The 25,542-nt window shown below is 41.6% G+C and overlaps 1 protein-coding gene across 1 annotated transcript; it reads right to left on the minus strand.

Moving 5' to 3' along the window:
* Nucleotides 1-3,939: 3,939 nt before the first annotated feature.
* Nucleotides 3,940-14,963, minus strand: RBM24 (RNA binding motif protein 24). The gene is made up of 4 exons (XM_066188640.1): nt 14,378-14,963; nt 13,724-13,847; nt 12,586-12,640; nt 3,940-6,041 (listed from the first exon to the last, which is right to left on the minus strand). The coding sequence occupies exons 1-4, from the start codon at nt 14,543-14,545 to the stop codon at nt 5,714-5,716; spliced, it is 675 nt and encodes a 224-aa protein (XP_066044737.1). The 5' UTR covers nt 14,546-14,963; the 3' UTR covers nt 3,940-5,713.
* Nucleotides 14,964-25,542: the final 10,579 nt, after the last annotated feature.

Raw genomic sequence — 25,542 nt, forward strand, 5'->3', positions numbered from 1 at the left:
CAAATCACTGACAATAGTCACATGTAGAGAACAGAGAAGAAGCAGAAGGCACAGTGAAATCTGGTCCAAAGATTAACATGAGGATACTGAGCTAAGGATTATAAATATATCAGAGACCTTTAACCAATTAATTTGGATAGCATCTTTTGGCTTTCAGATGTTTGGTGATGAAACAGACTTTGGTGGGTTCCTCCCTGTTCCCAGACTCTTTGGGTCAAAAATAATGATAGGGTAAGATAGCCCAAATTCATGGCTTATCTCAGCAAAATTTGCACATGGAACTGGGCAAGATTCCAGAGCTAATTTACTTTATGTTGAGAAAAGCTGATAATTGTTTTATGTGCACATCTGCATGTTTCAATGCAGTCATGGTTGTAGTTTTCTCCTTATTTGACACTATGTCGATCTTATTTTTTTCTCATTATTTTGCACTGCATTTTGGAGGGATAAAAGTATCTGCAAACAAGCCCCCAAAGCCCAATCTTCAGTCTAGTAAGCATTTTGTAAATTCACACATAACCATGTTATTTTTAAACATATGCAGGCTCTTTAGAACTGAAACATAGGTTCAAAATAGAATGATTTTTTCTCACAAGGGTTTGAGCACAGCTAGGGAATTGCTCAGTTTAAAATGGGTAAGCATCTGATGAACACGACTAAGAGGTGCTTTGAGTGGTTTCATCACTATTTTCCTCCTCATATAGTCCATCTATGTGTTTGAAAAACCCAAGAAAAATTAGAATCAATGAAGTCTAGCAATGCCAAGTTATGTTCACTAGTTAAAAGGAAAATAAATATACTAGGAAAAAATGCAATTCTAGCAGCCAGGTCATCAGTGTAACTTTTCAAGGTATTACACCTTTTTTAATCTACACATTCCTTAGCAATGTTTCCTAGTTTCAACTTCTCCCTCCCTCTGCAAGAAGCTCAGCACTGGTTACTTTTCAGTATGGAGACTCTTTTGAAGGTTTTGAAAACTCAACTGGAAATTGTATTATGAGCAATTTTTTGCATACATGCCATCTCTCAAGTAAAATGCTAACAGTTTTTCTGAGCGTTCACATATTTCATAATTATGTGTTTCTCAGTTATTTTATTTTGGTCCTGGTAATGTGAACTGTTGGCATTTCATGTATGTGAGGTGTAACTGAGGTGTATTTTATGTACAAATGTCTGTTCATTTTTCAAAAGCAAGCGTTAGTGTTCTTGTTGTGTGCCCAAAGGTAAGTTTGCTAGTGGAGGTCGCACATTTACGTTTTTGCTGACGTTATTTATTCTGTCAAATTAGAACCAGCATGCAACTGACCTTTATAAGCTGAGTCATAAACTTTTATTCTGTTCCCATTGTGGCTTACCACAAGATAGACCCCCTCCTCCAGGGCAGCAAGCATTCCCCTTCACACCCCTCCCTGGGTGTGTGTGTCACCTCCAGACAGAGGCAGGGGAAGGCCCAAGGACATTATCAGGGGCGTGCATCAGAAGGGAGAAGATGCTTTCTTCATCCTGTATCAAAGAGAAGTTTAGTGTGCCATCACTGTGCTCTGCCTTTCTCTCAGAGGGACTTCTGATTTTGATTCCTACTTGATACCATGTCTTCTAGGCAAACCCCTTGGAGCAAGACTAGGGTAAGGAAATAGAAGAAGAGAGTAGAAAATGGCATTTATTGTTTTCCACTCACCTCCCTGCTGGGTGTTTACATGCTTCTTAGCAGAAAGAGTACTACAGTGTGCTCTGCAAGGTCGCAGATCTTGAGGTCAGATTGCAAAAGGCAGTTCAGCAACACTTCTCAGCAGCCAGGCTTGAAGCACTCGTTAAGAACCACGACAGCATCAGGCCAGGATGTTAATGAGCGTTCCAGGTCAGGAGTTTCATAATCGTCCATGGTGAAATGAAGTCTGACCCCAAGACCAGGAAAAATCTTTTCTATCACTTCAATTTCACTACTCCCTTCTTTTGCAGATGAAAAAGACCCTTTTTTGGATGAAAGAGCAGCTCAAATTCTGCAGTCAAGCCTGTGCTTTTGCTGAAGTCAAAGTAAGAGTGACAGCTGCAGTGATGAATTTCAGTATGAAGAATATATGAACATCCCCATATTCCTCAAAGAACTGGCTAAGACTGCCATGCATTTCACACAGCCTGCTTTCAGACATCAGGTGGACAACTTCTTTTGGTCATTAGTAGCTTGGAGTGACACTGAAATGTTAAGTAGCCCTGAAGATTACAAATCTATCATCAACTGGATCTGAGCAGCTCCTTCACTCCTTCTCAGTTCAATTACTATATGCAAAAAGGTGTCCTGACTTTAGGTTTTTAGTATTATTACTTTGCTTGTAGGAAGGGCTCAAGGACCAAGAAACTGCCCAGGGTGGAAGGAGGTGAATTCAGGGACCTCTTGAGGAAGCTCAGTCCTCATAAACCCATGAGACCTGATGGGCTGCACCCAAGGATATTGTCATTCTGAGGCTGCTTACTATCGTCACTGAAAGGTCATGGAGATTGGGGAGCTCTTTGGTGACTGCAGGAAAGATGATGATGCACCCATCTTCAGAAAAAGGGCATGCAGGACAATTGAGGGAAATACTGAACAATCATGGAACAAGCCTCTTGGGAGAAATTTCCAGGCACATGAAGCAGAATGTGATTTGGAACAGCCAGCATGGATTTACAGGGGTAAATCATGCCAGACCAACTTAATTGTCTCTTGTGATGAGGTGACTTCTGTCAAAGAAGGAAAAGCAGACAATGTTGTCTACCTTGAGTTTAGCAAGGCTTTCCATGTAGTCTCCCACAGAATCCTTGTATCCAATTTCAAAGGGATAGTTAGGCAAAATACTAAATTGAATCATTGGTCAAAAGGGCTTATGCTCTGTCTCCACTGGTTACAGTGGAGCTTCTTTGGGGTCTGGCTGGTCTGATACTTTTATGAATGACTTGGAGGAAGAGATGGGATGCAGTACAGCCAGGTCTGTGGACTGATTATACTTGATGGAGGGTGTACTTGACAGGCTAGAGATCAGGCCTGCCATTCAGAGAGATTTACACTTGCCAGAGGACTAGGCCAACAGGAACATCATGAAGTTCAGTCAGGAAAAACAGAGCAGTCTTTATCTCAGGTGGACTAACCCCCATGGCTTGGTTAGCTGCCTTGCTGAAAAGGACAGGGGAAGCTTGGGGCAGGCTGAGCAGGAGTCAGTGGTAAACTCTGGCAGCAGTGAAAGTGCATCAGACTGTATCAACAAGAGCACAGATGGCAGATCAAGGAGATTGATTATTCCGTTTTACTCAGCACTCATTAGACCACAGCTGGCACAGTGGGTCCAGTCTAGAGGCTCCCAGTACATGACAGCTGCTGGCAGACTTGAACAACTCTGCTGAAGGGTCAGCAGGATGGCTGGAGGTTGAAGCATGAGAATTGTGAGGAGAGGGTTAGGCATTGGGGTTTGTTCAGCCAATGGAAGAGAACAGCAATTTTCCAGTTCCTAAGAGAAGGTTACAGAGAAGATAGGGCTGGGCTTTCTGCCAAAGAATGAGAGACTAAGGCTGTAACGAGCAGGGGAGGTGGTGGTTAGATATAAAGGAGAAGAAAATGACACGACGAAAATAATTAGGTAGTGAATAGATTACCCAGACGGTTTGTGCAGTCTCCAATGGGGATTTTTTAAGACCTGACTGGACAAAGACGTAAGGGACCTCAGACCTCCCAAAGTCCCTTCCATTCAAATTACTTTATGATAAACCTCAAAATGGATCTTCTCCATCTCCTGAACAGAATTTCCTCCATGTAATACATTTCCCATCAAACTGTGTATTTGAAGTCAGCGTATATGCTGCCATTCACTTCACAGACCAGGAAAAAAACAGAAAAGGTTGCCCCTCTAGTTTTAACTAAACAAGATCTAAGACAATTTGTGCAAGAACAACACTAGACAGGATAAGACAACATTTTTTTTTAATTGTTTTAATACGAGTGAATAGATTAAGAGATCTGAAATGTTGTAAAGCAATATACATACTGAATAAATAATATGCACAGGAGAGTCACGTCTACATTGTAACACTGGCTAGTATTCAGAATACTTCAAATAAATCCAGTGACATTGAATAAAGTCCATAAAAATGCTATCCTGTCTTCCCTTGTATGAAATTGTTCAAGTATAAAAAAATCCAATACAGTGTAAAATATTAAATTCCATTTCGGTCAAGAATAAAAATTGCAAGTATTGTAGTTTCACAGGACAATGTAAAGCAGCATTTTCTAGCAAAGGGAAAAATAGTCAGTCTACATACAGATGAGTGAGAAAACGGCACTAATGTATTTGAGAGGTCTACATGAGTACGTAGTAGAGGGAAAAAGAATGAACTAGCAATGTTTTATGAAAAAACCTAAAAAAGTGTTAATTTAAGAGTACCCTCATACAGTGCACATACTGAATTTAAATAAATCCAAGTCAACATCCTTAGTTAATTAGGTTAATATTTAATATGCTACATCTAAGCCTACTAAATAATTTATAGCATGAGATGAATACATAATTTTACAGTGTCACATCTAAAGTCGCTTTCTTTAGAGCGCAGCATAGTAAAACTTTCAAAATAAATATTTCTTTTTAAATAGCATAACAATTAAGGCACAGTATAAATCACATACCATTAACCCTTCAAGAACTGCAGTCTTGGTAACAAAAAGTTGCCTTGTGTACTGTATGTTTGCTAATAAATATTTTAAATATAATCCTGAAATAGATATTAAAATTGTACAAATGGTTTCAGAAAAGAAAATTCCCTTAAAACAGTTCTTAAAAGGCTTTAATTCTTTAGGCTTTTTCCTACCTTTATTCACAAGTTATGAATAGATGCAATAAATAGAAAGAGAAGGCTGTTGTAGTAAAGGGCTGATCCTATTTTAGAATCAGAATAGCTGACACCAGCAGTTAAAGTTTCCCAAAAGTGAAACGGGATGGGGCGAGGGATTACGATGTGACAAGCTCATCACATGAGCATGAGTGATGTGTTCTGTCCAGAACTGTCTGTGTTATTGATTGTCTCTACAGCTGTTGCACCCCTTACTTCCACATCACTTGCTCCATAGTTCCACTCATCCAGAGGACAGAGAAGAAAATAACTTTGGTGCCTGTCCGCCATCTTACTAGCCGGCCATCTTCCTTGGGTTGCTCGGTGCCCATCAGTGAGACAGTGACAAGGTCCTGTCTCACAAAGACAACTTCTGAAAGCTAGAAAGGACAATCAGTGCTTTAAGCTCGTTTCCTCTTAAAATGGATGAACGTTACATATTGCTGACTCAAGTTTTTTCCCTGGTTCAAACTTTTCAGATACCATTTTCTTACTTATAAAAGGCAGTTTTGCTTCCCTGATACTGAAAGTACATCTTTGCTTTTTTTGGTTCTTTTTGTTTGTTTGAAAATATGAAGTCCCATTGCTACTCCTGCCACTCTTTCATGAGAGTACAGTATTTTTCCCCCCATTTTCTTCTGGCTTGATACTTGAAACTAGACATGCCGCACTACCCTTCCCCTCTAACAACACGATTTGGATGCATACTGTATGAAGACAGCGGAATAAAAATCTTTAGTTTCGCAATAGCATCGCTTTCCTTAAAGCTCCTTAGTTACTACAAATTGTCTCTGTTAACTACGTATACTGGAAGGCCGAGGAGAGGAAGAGAGCGCGCGAGCTTCCTTCAGGAGTCCGTCTGCTATTGCATGCGGTCTGCCTGCAGCTGTTGGGGCTGGTACTGGCCGAATGCTGCCGCCGCCGCCGCGGCCGTGCCGGGCGCTGCTGCGGTGAGGGGCTGCTGCACGGCGTAGCCGTAGCCCCCGGCTGCCACGTAGCCGGCAGCGGCCGGCGAGGCAGCGTACGGGTACTGCTCGTAGGCGGCCGCCGCCGCCGAGTACTGCGCGTACGCCGCTCCAGTGTAGTCGATGTAGGGCGTGGTGGAAGCAGCGGCTGCCGCGGGCTGCACGTGGGGAATTACCACTCCGGGCTGCACAAAAGCCTGTGGATAGACATAGTGAGCGGGTATCCTGTTGAAAGATGGGAGAGGGAGTTAGAGTCGGTATGCGAGTCAGCGCCTAAGTGTCATATCCATACTCCGAACTAAAACAAACTCAATTTAGTTGTTGTTATGTGCATAGGGTTGCCACAATAACTTGACTCAATGGACCAATTATCAGCTCACTGGCCCGAAGAGATGCATCGCTCCAAAGCACAGCGTTGTAGCTGAGTTAAGTCAGGGTGTTTGGTGTTCCCTGAGGATGATATCTTTAATGCCATTCAAATCTTTTGAAGGACCAGCATTACTGATGTCTGTTAGAAGACAACTCTGAAGGACTAAGCTTGATTATTCCATCTGGAAAACTGTAGTACTTGTTTTTCAAATCACCTCTAAGTCATTTTTATTACCCCTCTTGTCTCTTAACTACTCAACTCTTAGTAAAATTACTTCCTGCAATACTTTTATTATTAGTAACTGAGCAGTTTGACAGCATCACTATAGTGAGTTTGACAACGGCCAATAAGGGAACAAAATGGTTGAACCCTGACTTCGTGTCAAGTCTTCCCAGGGAGGCATGTTAAGAGCATATTGTGGCAACCCTACTTAAGTTGCTATGCAGACTCAGCACACATTAATTTCTCTGCAACCTCAGTCACCCTTATTAAAAATAAGAAAAAAACCAACACAGGCGACAAAGGAGTTTAAATAGAGTTCACAAGTGTGGTAAACACAGCAAGAATCACACTTTCCAAACGAACGATAGTGCAGCTCACTCCGTCACAAGAGGCCATTGAGGGGAAGCTACATAGATGCTATTAAAATCCATAACAGTGACTCCTAAGTACATGTGCATCACACTTTTATAAAAGTTCGTAAGGACACAAGGGTCAAACCTGTTTGATTATCAGGTCACTGATGTCCTGTTTTGTGCCAGCTGTTTATTTCTATGCAAGACATACAGCATAGAGTTTTTTGGGAGGTGGGCATAAGAATAAGTCTAAATAGATCTGGTGCTTAACAAAAGCAAAAAATCCACAAATTTACAGTTTAAGAAATAACCATTCTGAATAGATGAGTAAACACTTTCCCATCTTGTCCAGGTCAAATAATTTGCTTTCTTGGCTTGTTTACTTAGCCCTTTTTTTTAAAAAAACCGATCATATCATTATCTTAGTACACAAGTGTACATACATGTTAATCTCATGGTTGGATTTTATCATATAATATGATTAAATAAAAAATATTCTGTATAATTCTCATTTTACATTCATAACCCTGTCTTGCATCTGGATTTTCAAAGAGAAGTCCTACATATATGCAACTCCTTCCCAGCTAGTGAATCTCTATAAATTCATGAAAAACTTCTTGTGTAGATTCACTACTATTTCATACTGAACTCTCTTTACCTTTACAGACACCTCTAAAGACTGCACCAACCTTTGAACACAGTTTAAGCACAAATGAAAACTGTAGTGGTAAAAAGTGTCCCTATTCTCCAAATTCAAGATTTCATGGAAAGGGATTGTTGGGGTTTTTTTTTTTTGTTTGTTTGTTTAATTTTTAAAATACCTTTAAGATGTACTTAAGTGGTCAACAAGGAAACATTTGCAATCAGAAGGGACACTGTCAGCTAGAATCATAGCAAAACATAGTTTAAAATAAGTGATAGACTTTAAAGCAGCTCAGTTTCCTTTTTCAGAAAAAAGAGCTCAGTTGCTTGAATAGGAGTATTAGCATAGAGAAATGTTCAGTTGCCATGTTTGAGACATGAACACCACAATCATAAAAACCCAACATGTCAATGAAATTAATTTCCTATTGTGGGAAGGAGAACTGAAAAAAAAAAAGAAAAAAAAAGAAAAAAAAGAAAAAAAAAGTGACAAGTAGGGAGGGATTGGGAAGGGAAAGAAAACATAAAACGAAACCGTAAGTTGGGTTTTTAACACTCACCTAATTTATGAAGTGATTAGCCAGAAGTGCATTTGAAGCATACTTAAGCTGGCTCTGTGCATTTAAATACACATCATTACCTGAGCTCTCTATATGGATGAGCACAAGCAAGCATTTTGTATTGGTCACCACCAAGTACAATTCTAACAAACATAACACCATGTTTCTTAAGCATTTAAGGAAGGAGGTATAAAAACAAATTTGAAGTCACAAACAGCCTCTTTTGCATCATGAAGAGTCCATTTAACACCACATCAAAGGAATTTTTACATTCAGCGCTTATGGAAGAGAGTAATTCTAACAGAAGAGACAGTAAGCAAGCTTATCAGGCCGCTTGTGTTGTCTTGAACTGACTAACTAAGATTTTCTGAAGACACTTGAACACTCGGCCATATCCTTGAACAAGACAGAAAGATACATGTGCTTCCACTTAAGCTCTTCTGTCTTGGTTTATTTAAGCCAAAAAAACGAACAGGTGGTGAAGTTATGAAACATTATCTGTTTGCCACATCTTACCCTACAGTAAACATAAACCCTGTGCAGGCTCCTCTCCACCATGCCATTTAACACATGATGATTGACAGCATAAGCTGCAGTGGGGCTATTTTTGATCATCTGTCATGCTACAACTGTTTTCAGTCAAGTAAAATGGCTTTATATGGCCAAAGTAAATTTCTACCTACTGCAGAGGCCAGGACATGAAGATCTCAGCCATTCAGAACCCAACTGCTATTCATGCTCTGCCAGGTCAAAAGCTGAAAAAGCAATTTCCAGCTACACTAGAAATCCTTAGTATCCCTATTTTTAAATAAAAACTGCTGTTTTACTTTTCAGAGTGATAGTGTGAGAAATGCATAGGATTTAAGCTCTCTTTCCTGGCAATAGTTCTTATTTTGGAATGTGTATTTACTGTTTAATGCTTTTGCAATAAAGGAAAATAGAAGCCGTATTTAACTTCAGCAATAACTGTAGCTTTGAGATACTCAAAATCCAATGATCTACATCCCTGCCACGTGCCTTAAGACTTTCTTTGTTGTTTTAACAGAAGATTTATGTTTAACTAAAGACCTCAAAAATAATCCTATAGGCAACAATAAAGTGAACAATAATTTCAAAGGAAAGCAAACTTTTCAGACTAATGCAGAGAGCTGTGGCATACAGAAATTCAGCAGGAGTAATGCATCTTTAACTCTCAGCATTACATTCTCACAGAAGTAGATATTTAAACAAAATGTTTTGTGTTGGTCCTTGCGTGGCATCGTTTGCTTTTGTAAGCATAATTAAAGACTAGATTTTCACCAATGAACAGCTCTTCTTTTAACAGAAATAGGTTACATAAACATTAAACGTAAAAGACCCTTACTGTGTTTCCTTTTATCTGACAACCACTAAGAGGACATAACAGCAGGCTAACTTCTGACTGTTCCAGCTTCATTCCCTCTTTTCAGACTATCTATCTGTAGTATAGTATTATACAGATCTTTTGATCACAAACTCAAGAGGGGGCTTTTCCTTCTCTCCTAAGAAAGGCAGATTTGCGTAACTCTTGGAAGATATCAAGCATGTCGTATCAGCTAACCATTTGATAATGGGCTTAATAACTTTGGATTTAACTCTGGTCTTACTGAAAACAGTGGGTGTGTTTTCATTTTGATCACAGTACAGGTTTTAGACAGAAAATAAAGAAAAAACTCTCCATACCAGTTAAATCCTACACCAATATGTCTGAATAACCCCAAATTTTCCCATCAATATTAAAGTAAAAATTACATTAGCAAAACAAGAAAATCTGTCTTGGGAAGCAAAGTCATCTTCCCCCTCCATAAATTCCTGTTGAATTCAGAGATAGTATTTTAATAAACAATCCTGAAAGTAAAGCTGTATAAATAACCAGTCCTGTGATCAAACAGGACTATGGAACACACCAACAGTAAGAGAGATGCTGAATGTAAAAAGCAGGAAGAAATGTTATTCAGCAGCACTGAATAAAAAACTTCTCTGCATTTTAAATGCATCATGCATTGAAGCTAATCTAGTTTCTGTCTCCCTCCACCGCAACAGTTGTACTTAAGTCAGAATATTGAACTTCTGCATCTTCTCAGTAAAAGTAATATAACATAATCAAATTATTTTAAGTTTATTATTTGATAGATGTGAAACCTTATGTTGTGGATGTCCAGTCTCTGAAAGCGTTCAAGGCCAGGCTGGATGGTGCTCTGAGCAACATGGTCTAGGGAAAGGTGTCTTTGTCCGTGGCAGGGGTTGGAAAAACATGATATTTAAGGTCCCTTCCAACCCAGGCCATCCTATGACTTTGTGATTCTAAAACACAGCTGACCATACCAAAATATGGCAGCACCTCACTAATTTGCACTGTTAGGGAAAAAACCCAAAACTCAACCACAAAACATTTGAAGCTATTGTGTGTGGATTAGCTGAGTATTGGTAGTGAATCACCACTTACAGCCTGTTTAACACAGCATATTAGGGAAGTGTACTTCCAAAGTGCAACTGCACAGGAAGAACCAAGGCTTTAGGGTGACTATGTATTTCAGTGCAATCCACACTGCAAAAGTGAACTCTTCAACAGAAGGAGATTCAAATAAGCACTGAAACATCCCCTCTTACTGTCAATGAGGTGAATGAAGATGTTCATTCATCCTAATGAATGCTGTTCTCCTTAATCTGAACTACATACTTTAGATAAAGGTACAGGTTGCTAGAAATTTTGAGGAGGAAGAAGGAGGATTAGTAATCTCCGTTGTTTACACATAGTAAAAGAAATACAACAGCCAAGGGTGAAAAAATACCAATTTCATATATATATGACTCTGCAACCAACATTCCTTCAGATTTATGTGCAATGTATTAGAAATCCAACCTTATTCAGCTTGCTGGAATGATATCCCTGACCAAAACATGGTTTATGTCATCTATTGTTGGCTTTGGGTAAGGAAAGCAAGAAATATTCCTACATTTGCACAGTCCTTTAAGCAAGGAACTTCCACAGGTCCTTCTTTTCTGTTGTGCTCAGCAAATACTCAGTCTCTCCACAGCTGATCCCTGCACAATTCAGTATTTCCCTTTTCAACAAGTGTTTTAACAGCTCTGGAGATGAGGTGTTCCGCCTCCTGCCTACCTTAGTGCAGGCATCATAAACTGATCACTGCATACACACTGTCATCTCACACTTCAAAGAAGCAAGCAAAATACAGTAGAGGATAATCATAACAAGGTAAAAAAACCCAAAAAAAACCAAAAAAAATCCCCAAAAAACCAAAGTTTTTTACAGCCTTCCCACTCTCAGAAAAATCAACACGCTCTTTTAAAATTACATGAAGTTTCTAAGAAAAACCTTTTCCTGTGGTTTTCAGGATAGGAACTGTTTCCCTCCATTCTGACAAATCAAATTACTGAGAGGTTATTGTTGCTTAATAACAGGTAAGTATGATAGTCTAAAGCTATTCTAATCAAATAAACAAATACATTTGTGACACATTTTCCCTACTTTACTGTTAGCTTATGCATTAATTAGCAAAATGCACTATTTTGCAATGAATTTCTCAGTCAGTGTGCATTAGTGAAGTGACACTATGGAAAGCTCAAAGCAGACTTCACCTCCTAATGATAAGACTATAAAAAGCAAGAGTTAGATCCACTTAGCAATAGTTTATACTCAAATTCAGGAGAAAGGCACTGCATATTAAAGACAGATTGAAGAAAAAATCCCCTCAAATTAGAAAGCCCAAATGGACGCACATCGTTAATAAGGAGCTCCACACCCTTCCCAAGAACAAACCCCCCCAAAAATTATGAACATGCAAGCAATATGTTGATTTATTTGAAAATCAAGAAGTCACACAATTTAGCACTCACTACAAAATATGGTTAAAAAAGTCACAGGCCTCAGCTTGAAAGCAAGGAAAAAAAAAAGGCCCTTTGCTCCCCATGGCAAAGTCACTCCTCAACAACAAAACCAAAATTAAAAAGACCCCCCCCAAAAAAACTTTCACTACAGCTCTTTCAATTAAATAAAAGCACACAGTTTAGCTATCAACACCACTTCATTACTGTAATAAATAAAAAAAAAGCACACGGAGGTCTATTGACTATATGAAAAAACATACATGCATCGTTAATCACCATTTTAGCTTGTTTGTGTTTGAGTCTACTGGTTACAGAGTTTAATTCCAAACAGAACTATTCCACCTCTTATCATCATATCCTTCTGATCAGTTATCTTAACTGTAAACGATCCCTGTCAGATTAGAAAGAGATAAATAACATTGAGTCAAGCTGAAAAAAGAGAAATGGGGCACAGCAATCTTGCATCAAGTCATACCTCCTTGTTTTATCATAGAGTCATGTGGGACTGGACTGCTTAAGTCGGAAGGGCCACGTCCCACACACCTTGACTCAGCTGCGGCATTTAGAACATGACCGACAAGGTGAGCGCATTTATGGGTATACATTTATAAATCTGAGAGCTTCAGCATTGCTGGCCAGCTTTAAGGATGCTACTGCAAGAAGCCTTCAACAATCATACTTTTTCTTTCCTTTTTTTTTTTTTTTTTTTAAAAAGATTTTTTTCCTCCCCTGTTTGAGGTCCCGTTGAGACTTACCCGAAAGGTCTCTGTATGAGAGCTGGATGAAGCTGCTGGACACCAAAGGCAAAACCTACCAACAAAAACACATCACATTCTCTGTATGGGTGTATTTGGCCACTTATTTATGCTACACACACACACACACAAAAAAAAAATTACAGAGTAAGAGCCTTCACTAATAGCCTGCAGTAACAACATCTGAAAGGCTGTAGAACCAAAAATTAGAGAGCAAAATATATCAGTCTATACACACACACAGAACTTAAACTAGTAAAGCACACACTTCCCTAGAGATGTTTAAGAAAGTGACTTTTTCTAAACAAGTACAGGGTCTTCATTCACATTTTACCTGGTTCTCCATTTGGATCCCTAACTTTAGCATCTGAATGACTGGATAGTACTTTCCATTCATCAGTGTATTTGTGTAATTTCTACAGACTTAAAATTTAAGTCACCTCTACTCATGAGGACTTAGCACAGGGGGTCAAACCCCAACTTCATTTCTGTTCTCCAAACACCTAAGCATAAACCCTGTCTTTCCTTGACAGGCAATTAATTACTCGCACGAGTGTTCATCAGGCTAAACACAGGGAAACTCAGAATGGGCTCCTTTAAAGCACAAATGTGCACACACTCCACGGTCACTCTTGCTGCAAAGCAGCATTCCGGGAAGTGGCTAGGACATCAGATTGTCTCAGATGTGGTCTTAGGAAGAGCCATTTCATTTTAAAATCTGCCTAATAGCTGCCATCTGATTGAGAAGTTTGCATTAAGATATTGTTTGTATTAATAAGACTGCACACATTGGAAGCGATTCACTCCTAGGCCAATCTTACCCTGCAACGATACTGTAAATGGTCAGCGCCACCACATTCCCAGCAGCAGGAATAACCAATGAAGTGTTTGAGCAGTGGAAGTCTTCCTGGGGAACTCCAGATATTTTATCTCTGATCGCTTTTGTTTTTTAAATAAGGCACATGTGCAAAATAGCCAGAAAGTTACTACATGCTGCATTTAAAAATCAAAACCAAAGCACGCCCAACTGTGTGCGTACTTCAGGAAGGTGGAAGGCGGCACTACCTTTTTTTGAAGTTTTACTCTCTTCAGAAACCTGAGGTACGGAGAGAAAAGCCATTCGGGGCTGCTTCCTCACCTGGCTGCATTATCCGCGGCTTGGCACCCAGGTACGCCAGGTTCACGTTGGCTTTCCTGCCATCGATGATGGGGTTGGGGTCCTTACAAGCCCTTTCAGCAGCAGCTCTGTCAGCCATGGTGACCTTAACGGGCGATGCCGCGCATTAGATCTCTTTCCGCGGGGAAGGAGAAGCCTCCCGCCCATAGCAGCGACCCGGCCGAACCCGCGGGAGACGCCGAGGGGCCCCCGGCCGGATCCCGGTCCCGGCCCCGGTCCCGGCCGGCCCGCCGAGCGGAGCGAGGCGCCGGGAGCCGCGGCGGGCGCAGGGCGGAGGGCGCGGGCCGAGCTCCGCCACCGGCAGATAAACCCCGCAGCGGCCGTATCAGCGAGCAACAGGCGTGCTGGCGGTGTGCGAGGAATTGGGCAATTCCCCCCCTCAATCTCCTTTTTCAGTAATTCCTCCCCCCCACCCCCTCCTGCCTCTATCCAAACTCCACAGCAGGGAGAGAGAAAAATAAAAAGGAAGAAAAAAAAAAAAAAGAGAAAAGCAAAAAGCCCCTCCCGGCCCCCGAGCTCTCACAGCGGCCCCCGCGGAAGTTTCCCCGCGATGCCCGCCCGCAGCCGCCCACCTGCCCCGCCGCCCCCCGCCCTGCCCCGCGCCCCGGCACTTACAAAGCCGTATCCCCGGGACTTGCCCGTCTGCCGGTCGGTGATGACCACCGCCTCCTCGATGTCCCCGAAGACCTCGAAGTACTTGCGCAGGCTGGAGTCGGTGGTGTGGTAGGGCAAGCCCCCGACGAAGATCTTGGTGTAAGTGGTGTCCTTCTGCGTCGTGTGCATCTTCCGCCCGGCCCTGCGCGCCGCGCCGCGATCTGCACCCACGCGTGGCCGCCGGGGCGTGCGGGTCCTGGGCGGCGAGACCCGCTTCCAGACTCAGCCCCGCTCTTTTTTTCCTTTCTATTTTTTTTTTTCTCCTCTCTTCCCCCGCCCCCCGTTTTCCCCCCGCCACCCAGCTACAATGCAATTCCCTTCTGCCTTTGCAGACCCAGCTTCCTCCTCCTTCAAGAGCGGAGCCTCGCAGCCTCGGGCGGTTTTGAGGTAGGTACCGGCACAAGGAGGAGGGGAGGCCGGGCAGCAGCCAGCCTGGCGGCCGTAGCGCTGGAAACGAGCAGAAACAGCAGCTGGAAGAGGAGTGCAGGGCCTGGGCTCTAACAACTGACTGGCCTCCCCCCTAAAAGCCACCGGGTCGGGCACTCTCGGTTCCTCCTCCTCCTCCTCCTCCTCGCAGGGGCGGGGACGGCGGCGGGGCGGACCGCGCTCTCGGCCGCGGCGCAGCCGGGTCTGACACGCAGCTGTTGGCAACAGCTGGATGCCCCCCGTGCGGCGGCAGCCGGGCCGCGGGTCCGCCAGGCAAAGGGGCGGCCTCAGAGGTGCCCCTCGGGGAGGCCCGGTGCCCTTCGAGGCAGATTTGCTGCAATCAGCAAGTGCCAGGAGACAGGGTCCGGTAGGGTCACCGGTGCCCGGCCAGCCAGTGTGCCCGCGGGCACAGGCGGCTCGCTGGCTGCTGGCGGTGCTCAAATGCTTCGATCCCTCCCCGAAGGCTTGTGGTCAAACCTCTGCAACCTCCGCTTACTGCTCTCTCCAGGCTAGCAAAACTACAGAGCTGCAACACATCCATTTCTGTTGTGGTGGTGGTGGTGGTTGTGGTTCTTGCTATTCGTTTGGTTACAAGATGGAAAAAAAAAATGGTAAAACTGTTTCCCTTGTTTTTCTCTTCTCTTGCTGCCTCTGCCCAATGCTGGGACTGGGAAGGATGAAGAGAAGCATAAAGAAAGGAATGTCTGTGTGACATGAAGAGACAGAGGACTGTAGAGTTGGGGGGAGGGGGAGGCAAGGAAGGGAGGCTCACAGGGAGACCAGAAAGATGGGAGGAAGGTTAAAGATTGGGGAAGAGAGATGTGCATATGTGTGTAGGCTTCTAAACCGTTCTCTTGCGGTCCCAAAATCTTGATACATACTGTGTGTCTCTTTTTCTGCATTCACCTTCCTCTATCTGCTAGGCTTTTCCCTATGAAGACTCTCTCCCTTGGAAAAAAAGAGCAATGCATCATTTGCAAGACAGACTTTTACAAAGTTCTTCAGCCCCTCTGGTACCAAACATTAACCATAATGAGAGCACTTAGCCCTAAACTCAGGCCCTGTGTGCCCATATCGAACCTTAGCTTCATTTGATTTTTCATCAGTAGTTTTCCTAGTTCTAATAGCCTTTACAATGCTAAGCCATGCTGTCACTAAACCCTACTTGATCCTTCAGACTCTCCAGATTAAGTTTGGTTTAATGTGTTAAGACTAACTCAACTGAAACCTAGCAACACCAGCAGGAGGAGACATAAATGTTGCTCTTCAACTGAAATTATGACCAGCCCGTAACCTTGACCTCAATTCAGTTAGGTCAGCTAACTCTGTCCCCAAATGTCTTCCAGCTTGACTCTCCTGTTGGTCTGGAACATTGTGTTAAACCTGACACTCCAGCCGCTTCTGTTTCCAGGGCTAATTCTAACTTTAAACTCTAGCCCAGTGACCTGAACTTAAATAGTAGCCCAGTTAAGGGTGTCAGTGCTCAATGGAGCCCTGCAGCACACAGCCCACTTAGTAGTGCATTTAACTTCTCAGACCCCTGTGGACCTGGAAGATGAACTTCACCTAAAACCAAATGTAGTCTACCCCCTCATGTTTCCTTTCCCTTGCTGGGCCCAGCACTCCTGAGTGACTTGTGGTGTCTGCACAAAGGGTGAATTAGCCTGGCTTTCCAGTCATTACACAAACTCCTGGATAAAGGCCAGAAAAGAAAACATTTGGCTGCCCCAGAACTACTTGCAGATGTATTTAGGAGTTCACCTTTTTCAGCCCAAGTGGAAGACTGATGGCTTTGACAGACCCAAACCCAAAATCTAGCTTTTTGGTCTAGCAGCAACAGCAGGTCTTCCAGGATTCAGAAAAAATCCCTAACCTTCCACACTGTGTCTCAACAAAAGATAAACATCTTGCATTTAGGTAGGGTTCATCATGCAGCCCTTGTTCATACTGCTGATTCAAAGTAACTGCAGTACAGTTTTCAACCTACTCTGACAGGCTAATACATCCTCTTCTGTAAAAACCAGAAGTGACACTGGCCATTAACAGATCAAAATATATCCTGTAAGCTATGCTACAACTACTGTATTAGCACCCTCAGTTTAAGATGGCAATCCCAGTAAAATTCAGGAATAAATACAGTTTCCTAGCCCATTTATTTCTATTAAAAACTGAACTGCATCACTAATACTATCACAGGAAAACAACCCCTATTATTGAAGGATAAGTCCTCAAAACTCAGTATTACCTTACATCCCTTCTAGTATTGGACCTTTTTCTGCTTTGGTGGTCTGACAGAATCTAAGGTGTGATTTTCCAGCCTTATGATACCTAGGAATCCTTACCTAAATCCCAGAGAAGTGATACCTCATTATTTGCAACTTCCTCTAATTCATTCAGTCCAGTGTCAACACAAGACTTTATTTTTGTGTGGCATAACCTGTGAAAAACAAACACAGGCCTCCAGCTCTTGGATGCATGATCTTATGACTGAACTGTGACTGATACGATTCTGCTAGCACCAGGCTATCTACTCCTTCAGCAGCCCTCAGAAATAAAAATATTTTCCAACCATATCTCAGTCTTAATCATCACTTTAGGTTTACCCAAAGAGAAGGGTGACCTCTATCTTATGAAAATTAATTCAAGACCATTTGAACACTTTAGTGATCAGGAATATATTGTATGCTTCTCTCCTATACCATATGTTTACTCCAGATATTGGGCTAGTCTTAATCCAAAGGAAGTTACCACCAACAGCCTAGGAAGGGAGTTCTTTCAGATTCACCCATTGTGGAAATGTTCTGGACTGATTGGGGCTCGTGTCTTTGTACTAGGGCCGGGTTTCTGCAAAGCTTGAAGAGCGAGGTTTAGCTACCGAACCTGTAGGTACCACAGAAAACTGATGAATTTGGATGAATTCAGATGAGTATTAGCCTGGAGTTGGCTTGAGTTCATGGGACAGTGTTTACCTAGCCATGCTGGATGTCTGGCTAAGTTTGCAGTCAGACTAATGGATTTTAAGATTTAAAGGCATGGACTGTATAGCATTTATTGTGCTGAAGGGAAATTCCTAGAACTCTTCACCAGTGTCATTTTTCCAGTTGCTTGAGATAATATGTATTTTGGTGGATTTTGGTGTATTTTGGTGTTTGGAGATGGGTCAGCTGATGACTTACTGCTAGGGATCTGGTTGTGGCTTTGCAATGTAAGTGCAGCAGAAAGACATGTGTTCCTATATGCTGCAGATTTTGCAGGAGTGATGCCACTGGTGAAAGTGTGATAGTTTGGGCAAGAAGTGAGAACATGTGGAAAGAGGAGTGTCTATATAGAGCATTCCTGGGTGAGATGTGAAACTGAGGTTCCTAAACACATGGAAATATGGAAATTCAACCAGGGTCACCCATGTTTTGGTAACTACCACAAACAGTATTGGTCCTGTAGGTAGCTCTGTTGGCCTTTTCAGGATCTCAGTTTTAAATCAAAGTAGAATACAGGCACCCAGGTCTTGCTGCAGTCTTTTATATCACTGGGAATCTCTCCTAGGTATGGAGGTATTGTTGCTGAAGGGTATTGTAGCTGACAATTACCTTCTATGTAATTTTAATTGTTTTAAAATATATATCTGAAGCTATAAATGAGAAAGTGATCTAGTGTTTCATTTGGAACCTAGTAACACGGGTTAATGGGAGGAAACCCCAGAAGCTATCAGTCACAATTAATTGGTTTTACTCAGAGATTTTGTGTTTTTGCTGTCGAGGTAGGATAGAATAGACAGCTTTCCAGTTTACCAAATGTTGCCACTCAGTGGTATCAGCGTAACTGTAATATCATGCTTTTTATTTATTTATGAACACCATATGCCTGTCATGTTGGAAACCAATGGATGTTGTGTGTTCATTCATTAGGTTTCTAGAAACAACAAAGACCCGTGATTATATTGCACACCAGTCATTCTTGCTACTGCTTTATTTCAGTAAATAATAGTGGTCTTCAGAACATTCACTGCACCATCAATTCACCGCACAATTAAATTCAGCTGGAATTTCTATATACATATACATACACATATATATATATATACATGTACGTAAGCATATACTTACACACACATTTTTTGTGCTAACACTATTATTAGAATGCCTGGGGCCTAAACTACCATGTTTTGTTATGCAGGGCTGAAAATTAAAGTAATTCTTTCTCTGTTAACCTAGTAAGACCATCAGTTTGGTCAGTGAGACATTTCTGCTGAAGTTCCATAATGCCATAGCTCCGTGAAAGCATTTGGCTAATAACATTAGGCATGGCTTTGTCTGCTAATCTGTGCACTTCCACCAACTACATCCCATTACAGAGAAGAGCAGAATGTCTAACCTCTGCTCTGCTCAGTGTGATAGTTTGACTTTGTCTAGGGAAGCATGAAGTAGGTACTACACTCATGTTCCAACAGATTACAGTGAGAGAAACTTGGAAACCTCATCATCTTCTCACTCTTCTTGCTGATCTACAATCTTTATCTAGGATAAGTTCTTGAATTGTGAATTTCTGCTAAAAGTTTCCTAACTGGGGAAGCTTCCACCATCTGTCTCCTGATAGTGTCCCCATTATGACAGATTTCATTATAGGATACTTTTTCCCCCCTGAAACCTATTAATATTGCCGTATTCCAAAGTCCCTTTTTGTTACAGTATCTGAGCTCTAAGCCACATGATCTTCAACTATGAAAACATCCTTATTCCCAATTAAATCACCAAATGTCAACCACCAGGTGTAGTTTCTGATGGGAATATTTTTCCCTTTAACAGGCAGTGGAAGAGGTGACTCAGAATTTCAGTGATCCAGCAAACAAAATTCAAAGCTTGTGGAACCGTAGATTTAAGACACATTGCCTATCTGTAGGAAAATAATAGACATGTCAGGGGAAGCAGGGGTGAATGATGAGTGAAGCCAGAACGTTGAATTCATCCATAAAAGTTACAATGCATGTCATGTTGGTAGGGGAACATGAGGAAAAGGTATGTTGGGAAAAAAAAAAAAACAAACAAGGAAAAGGGTTTATGAATATCAAGTCATGAGTGCTATACTGAACAGTGCTGGCCAGTGCTAGAACAGGTCAAAAGGTAGAACGAGGCTGATGCCTGGTGTGAACTGGAGTTGTCCTATGATGCTGAAACGGAGGGAGCACTGATGCCAGAGGCTGAACCTGCGAAATCACAGAGCTCTCACACCCCCATGTGACACACTCAGGGTTGGAACAATGATTCCTAATGTTGACAACAAGCAAGGCAGTTGTGTCAGGGAAGCAATAAATTAGGTTTTGCAGACTAGCTAAAGCTTATAAATTGGAGTGTGAAACACCTGAGTCTCATACTTACCTGTCCTGATCACAGGCAACTAAGAGACAGACATTTAACAAATCTGCAAAATCCTATTGATGTTCTGACTGGAGTGATAGCTGAATGACTGCCTGCTAAGCACACTCCTGTGCATCTTTAAAACGTTGCATACCCACTCCACCATAGCACCCAATGGGAAAACCAGTGCTTGGACCTATCTGCTGAGCCATAAACACATAGCCTGGACTAATAAAACACGTAACTCATTACCTGCTTGTATTTTGTATGCAAAACAAGAAGTCTGGTACAAAGAATATTGTTGAGAAAAAAATTCTCAACCAGTCTAAACTGGTGAAGCACTGCTAAAAGCAAAGAAATTAAACCAAATTATATCACTTTGCATCTGACCTGCAGTCAAATAAACAGGAAAGAAAAGAGAAACAAATATGGGGATGCTGGTGAAAGACAGTCACTAAACCCTCGCCAGTTATTATTACAAGGGATTAAACTGGCAGTCGACAAGCTGTATGCCAGACATCAGCCTCATAGAACACTGCACATCTCTTAGCAGAAGTAGGTTAGTAGAAAAGAAATGTGGATACATGGATAGAAATGTAGAGAAGATCTCATTTAAACACCCTTCAGCCCCTTAGTCCTTAGTGAGAAACTGATGACATGAATGCCATAGTTCTGCAGCTCTGGATTTGGGAATAGCCATGTCAGTCGTCTCGTGCACTCTCAGCCCTCCAGAGAAGTGACTTATGTTTTCCTGTCAGAGAGCTGGAAGATTCTAATTTATGGCCAGAAAATACCATATCTTCGTTTGTCAAGTTCAACCCAACTCAATATATATACATACACACACATACATATATATATTTTAAGGACTTAGTTCTTCTATTGCTTGTACTGGGGAAAGTGAATTTGCAAGAAAATTTGCTTTCACCTCACTGCTGAAGCAATTAAAGTAGAGTCCAAAATGTTCCCTTGACTACTTTCTCATTAAGAGGAAAAGAGAGGTTTCAGTGTTCCTCAGCACTCACCCAGGGACGTCTGCTAATCACAGCACGAGCAAAGAAGAGAGAGAACTGCTCCAGAGAACTGTCCTCTCCTTTCCTTTGGAGATATCTGGGGCATAAAGGCACGTAGAGGAAAAGCAGATGACTTAAATTTGTGCTTCATCTTCTTCTCACAGCATCTTTTGCCAGGGATGTGGAGGCATTCTTCATGTTGTGACTTGGACAACCAGACTAGAGCTTGAGACTTTCTTTGCAAGGGCTGAAGAGAGGTTTTAGGAGGGAAGATGGACTTTAGCTGGAGGTCATCCCATTTATGCGCTGTCCTCTGTCTGGATAGACAGCGTATTGCCAGTTTCACCCATACTGTGCTCATGAGCTGTGTTGTAGGAGAATGTAGCTTGTTTACTAGCTCAGCCATGTTTTCTGATCCAAAGATATCATCTTGCTGTCAAGTATTTTTAGTCTGAGCTTCTTACTATCCAGTTTACTTTGCAGTCTTGGTTTCTTCAACTAAAATTAGCTGCAATATAACAATAGCTTTTAGGTGGTTCCACTTGTTGGATTAAATGTGATTTGTTAAAAAAAAATAGCAGCGTGTGATAGTCGTTTAGTGCCTTCATTCCAGAAGGACCTTGGAGAGATTTACTACCCTGCGCTGAGTCTCACCACCTGCTGCTGTGGCACAGCCAGCACTCCTCTGTAACACAGCATTCCTCTTCTTCAAGGACTGTCAGACCACATTATCTTTGCTGGTTTAGAGATATATTTTTTCCTGTTTTCTTTTTTTGGTAGGTAGAAACGAGGTAAGTTAGAATTTGGCCCAAACACTAAAGTGGAATAACTCTCCATCTGCAAAAGGTCGTGGAGGCTTTCTTCACACCCTGCCAAAAGGTCAGGATCTCTGTAGTATGATCCCTTGGTAAGGTGACACCTGCAGGTATACAGCTCTGCTCCCTCCCATCTTCCTGTGATATCCAAGCAGAAGTGACTCAGAAGGGAGGAGCTCTGCCTGCACTGACTCACCCTTGCTTTCTATATTTACCCTACAAATTTGAAAGTCAAATTCTGTCAAAAATTTACCTGTAAGTTTAACCTGTAAGATTCTAGCCCCAAGGGCTACAGCATCAAAACTATGCAGTGGGTTGGTTTTTTGTTGTTTTGTTTTGCAGTACAGGTGGAAGCCTGAGCATGTTACCACTTGAGTAGCAGAAGTTCCATCCGTGTAGCATCTACATACTTACTGCTGCAACCTAGTAAGGTAATGTGAGGTTTCTAAGCATTCTTACAGCCTTTATTGTCCTCAGTTGGAAAAGGCATGACTTTTGCCTTTAAAAAGAAGTAAAAAAACCCAACCAACCAAACTCAGGCTTTGTCATGAGAATAAAAATAGTACTGTTTGGCTGGTTTGTCATGTTTGTCCCTTAGTCTTAAGTTTCACAGTTCATATAAGGGTTGAGGTTATGAAGTGGGACACAGAAAGCATGTTGTGCTCTAATGCCTCCATTTTCACCTCTAGAAAGGACCTTTGCTGAGAAAATACAGCTGTGAGTGTGTTAACCGTGCTGTAGAAAAGATACTACATTGTCCTTAGGTTAGCCATGTACAAGGATCAAATTGGATTTAATTCTACCGAAGAATTATTGTGGCTTTGAAAAAATGGACCCAGGCAACATGAAACAATTAAAATTTCATATTAATTGCATATAAGAATCAGATATAGTGCTTGGATTTTTAAGACATGAAAGGTAGACTGTATTTTGAGACCTAAGATAAGCATCCTGCCTACCCAATTAGCATTTGTCAAAGTCTGTTAATTTTCACTGAGGTTTATCAATATGTTATAAAATTAGAGTCTGAGCAATAATTTTTCTGAGATCTGCTCAATTTACCAAGATCTGTGATGAAGTACGAGGTGACATAAAGAGGTGAGCCCATTTGCTGACCTGATCCTGCACATTGTCTTTTCACTGGGAGCTGCAAATATGTTGCCATGGACTATGTCCCTCGGGAATTTGAGAAAAGGTGAGGATATTGTATCTGCTGCAGGCCAGTGCATGGAACCTCAGTGGATCTGTGCAAAACTGACCTGCTGTCTGATCTGTACATGTTCTACCATTCGAACAAGGCTGGACTAGGCAGGATTGCCTCACTTCAAAGCACAACAGTCATTTAGGGGCCTAAAGTGCAATATCATTAAAACAGAATTAGGAGAAACTGCATTCCTGCACATTAATTTTACTGTACTGGCTTGCTGTCTACTCTCATAAACAGAATGTCGTGCATTCCATATTAAAAGCAGGTATATTAAATGAAATAATGAGACACCAACATCTTCATATTAAAGCATATCTTTTTTTAACCTCCCTGGGAAAATTCTTGGTCATTTCAGTCTATCAGCTATTTCCTTGGTACTTATTTTTCCCTTTTCATCTTTGAAACTCAATAAGGAAATAAAATACCAACATAAATAAATGAAGAAGAAGGTTTCTCAACACCAGTAAGCTAGACAAAAGAAACAGAACACTAGAGAACGTTTATTTATTCATGACATCTTCATGAATGCCATACTTTGGAGGGAATGGGAGATTTTTGTTCATGTTTGACTCTCAAGTGTGTTAACAGGTTTTATTAAAATGGAGAAGTGGAAGGGAAGCATCTGACTTGAAAAAAATAGAGGTCCTAAATGCAACCAGATTAGAAGTTTATGGGAAATACTAGTGAGTAAGAAGAGTAATTTAAATTTTACATTCTGTGCAGGGGATGGGAAAATATTTTCATAATCTTATTTAAATGGAGGAAATCTTTGTGAAAAGATGCATCGTTGTGTACTGGAAATACAGTTTGTTCTGGAGGATTTGTTCTGTTCTTCTCCCTCTTCTGTAAAGGCATCCTTTGTAAGTTTACTAGTTTTGTCCATGCTGTCATCTTAATAGGCATCTTCTGAAACATGTGAAAAGGCCCCTAGAAAATAACAGAGTTCCTTTCAATGAGTTCAGTACATGCACAAGTGTTTTCGAGATCTCAAAGTATCTCTGCAGTTGAGATCCATACTGCCTGTCTCTCCTTGTGACTGTTTTGAGTTAGCGTGTAGGCACAGGGAGTTCTGGCTTGGGGATTCTCTGTACTGCTGTGACCCTGGATGCATCAGGAAAACAGTCCTAAAAGTGAAATTCAGGAATTATGCAACAGTTTTCTCATCTCACTGACTAAGAATTGACAGCAAAGTACGAGAAGATATAAGCAGGGAAAAACAACCCCCTGGACTGGCAAGGGTATAAATTAAAATTTCAGATCAGTCCCCAACACATGAAATTTCTCAGAGCTCTGTCCTTGCAATATATTGTGTAACTTCTCTTACCGCAGAAGCTTAGGGACTCAGGTGGTGTCCAGCAACCTTAAAGTCTATGTGTAGCAAAACCACGCTGCACCTCAGATCAGATCCAAGGAAACAGTCACTTGAGTCTGTTTGCTGTTTGTATGGTCTGTCTAATGTCATTTCAAGTTATCTGATAGCAGTTCTTAAAATGCTGGCAGTTTCCATGCTGTTAGGCAAATGAGGCATAGAAGAATTAACATGTGTATATGGTCAGTGAAACAATACAGAGCATTATGTGGGCTTTTCATTAAGTGGTTTTTTTTGTAAATATTTTTCTGCCCTCAGGATTCCTTTGCATTTATTTACATTTTCATTATTCTTTTTGAAACAGCATGTGCATTAGAAAACAAATGTCAGAGAACCCTACACTGCAGTTGTCAAACAGCCATGTTGAGGGTGGGGGTAACCCTCTCAATGCAAACATAAAGGACCTCAAATTTTATTAATTCCTCACCCATGCGCAGGGGTACATGAAGATATTCTTTAATATAGGACAAGTCTAGTAGCATTTAATTTTACTTTGAATATTTGTTTTAAGACACTGTATGAGTAAAGAAGATAAATGTAATGCCAAAAATCCAGCTGTATATTCCTAGAGCAGCTTGGGCAATGCACTGGTACTGCTGCCGTGGGTGCTGATATGGGTGAGAGGTCATCGGTTTCCTTTGCTCTCTTTGCTGTGCCCAGAAGGTGAGTTGTGTCAGGAGGGGCTTGAAGGCTAAACATTAGAGGGAAAGTAGTCATGTCAGCTCCGAGTATTTTGTTGCTGATTTTCTAAATAGTTTATTTCAGTTATAGCTCCTCTGCTAGTATGAATCTTGTGCATTGATGAAAGAGAAGAAAAACAAGCCCCAAAGTTTGCAAGTCAGAGGCTCGCTGAGCATATCCTTTGCTCTGGCATCTCTGTATGGCTTTGCTGCTGTTTTGGTTGTGTGGAGGGTGTGGCTTGAGCTTTACAAACTTAATGCCTCT

Source organism: Chamaea fasciata, unplaced genomic scaffold (assembly GCF_029207755.1).
Source record: "Chamaea fasciata isolate MVZ Bird 193981 ecotype frontalis unplaced genomic scaffold, bChaFas1.0.hap1 SCAF_1, whole genome shotgun sequence".
Classification (NCBI taxonomy): Eukaryota; Metazoa; Chordata; class Aves; order Passeriformes; family Sylviidae; genus Chamaea; species Chamaea fasciata.

Bases quoted from the DNA above. Each gene is read 5' to 3' on its own strand.
- RBM24 (XM_066188640.1), bottom strand. From the start codon at position 14,545: ATGCACACGACGCAGAAGGACACCACTTACACCAAGATCTTCGTCGGG. The intron at 13,848-14,377 runs GTAAGTGCCGGG...TCGCCCGTTAAG, and splicing joins AGTCCCGGGGATACGGCTTT to GTCACCATGGCTGACAGAGC. The intron at 12,641-13,723 runs GTGAGGAAGCAG...TTTTGTTGGTAG, and splicing joins GCCGCGGATAATGCAGCCAG to GTTTTGCCTTTGGTGTCCAG.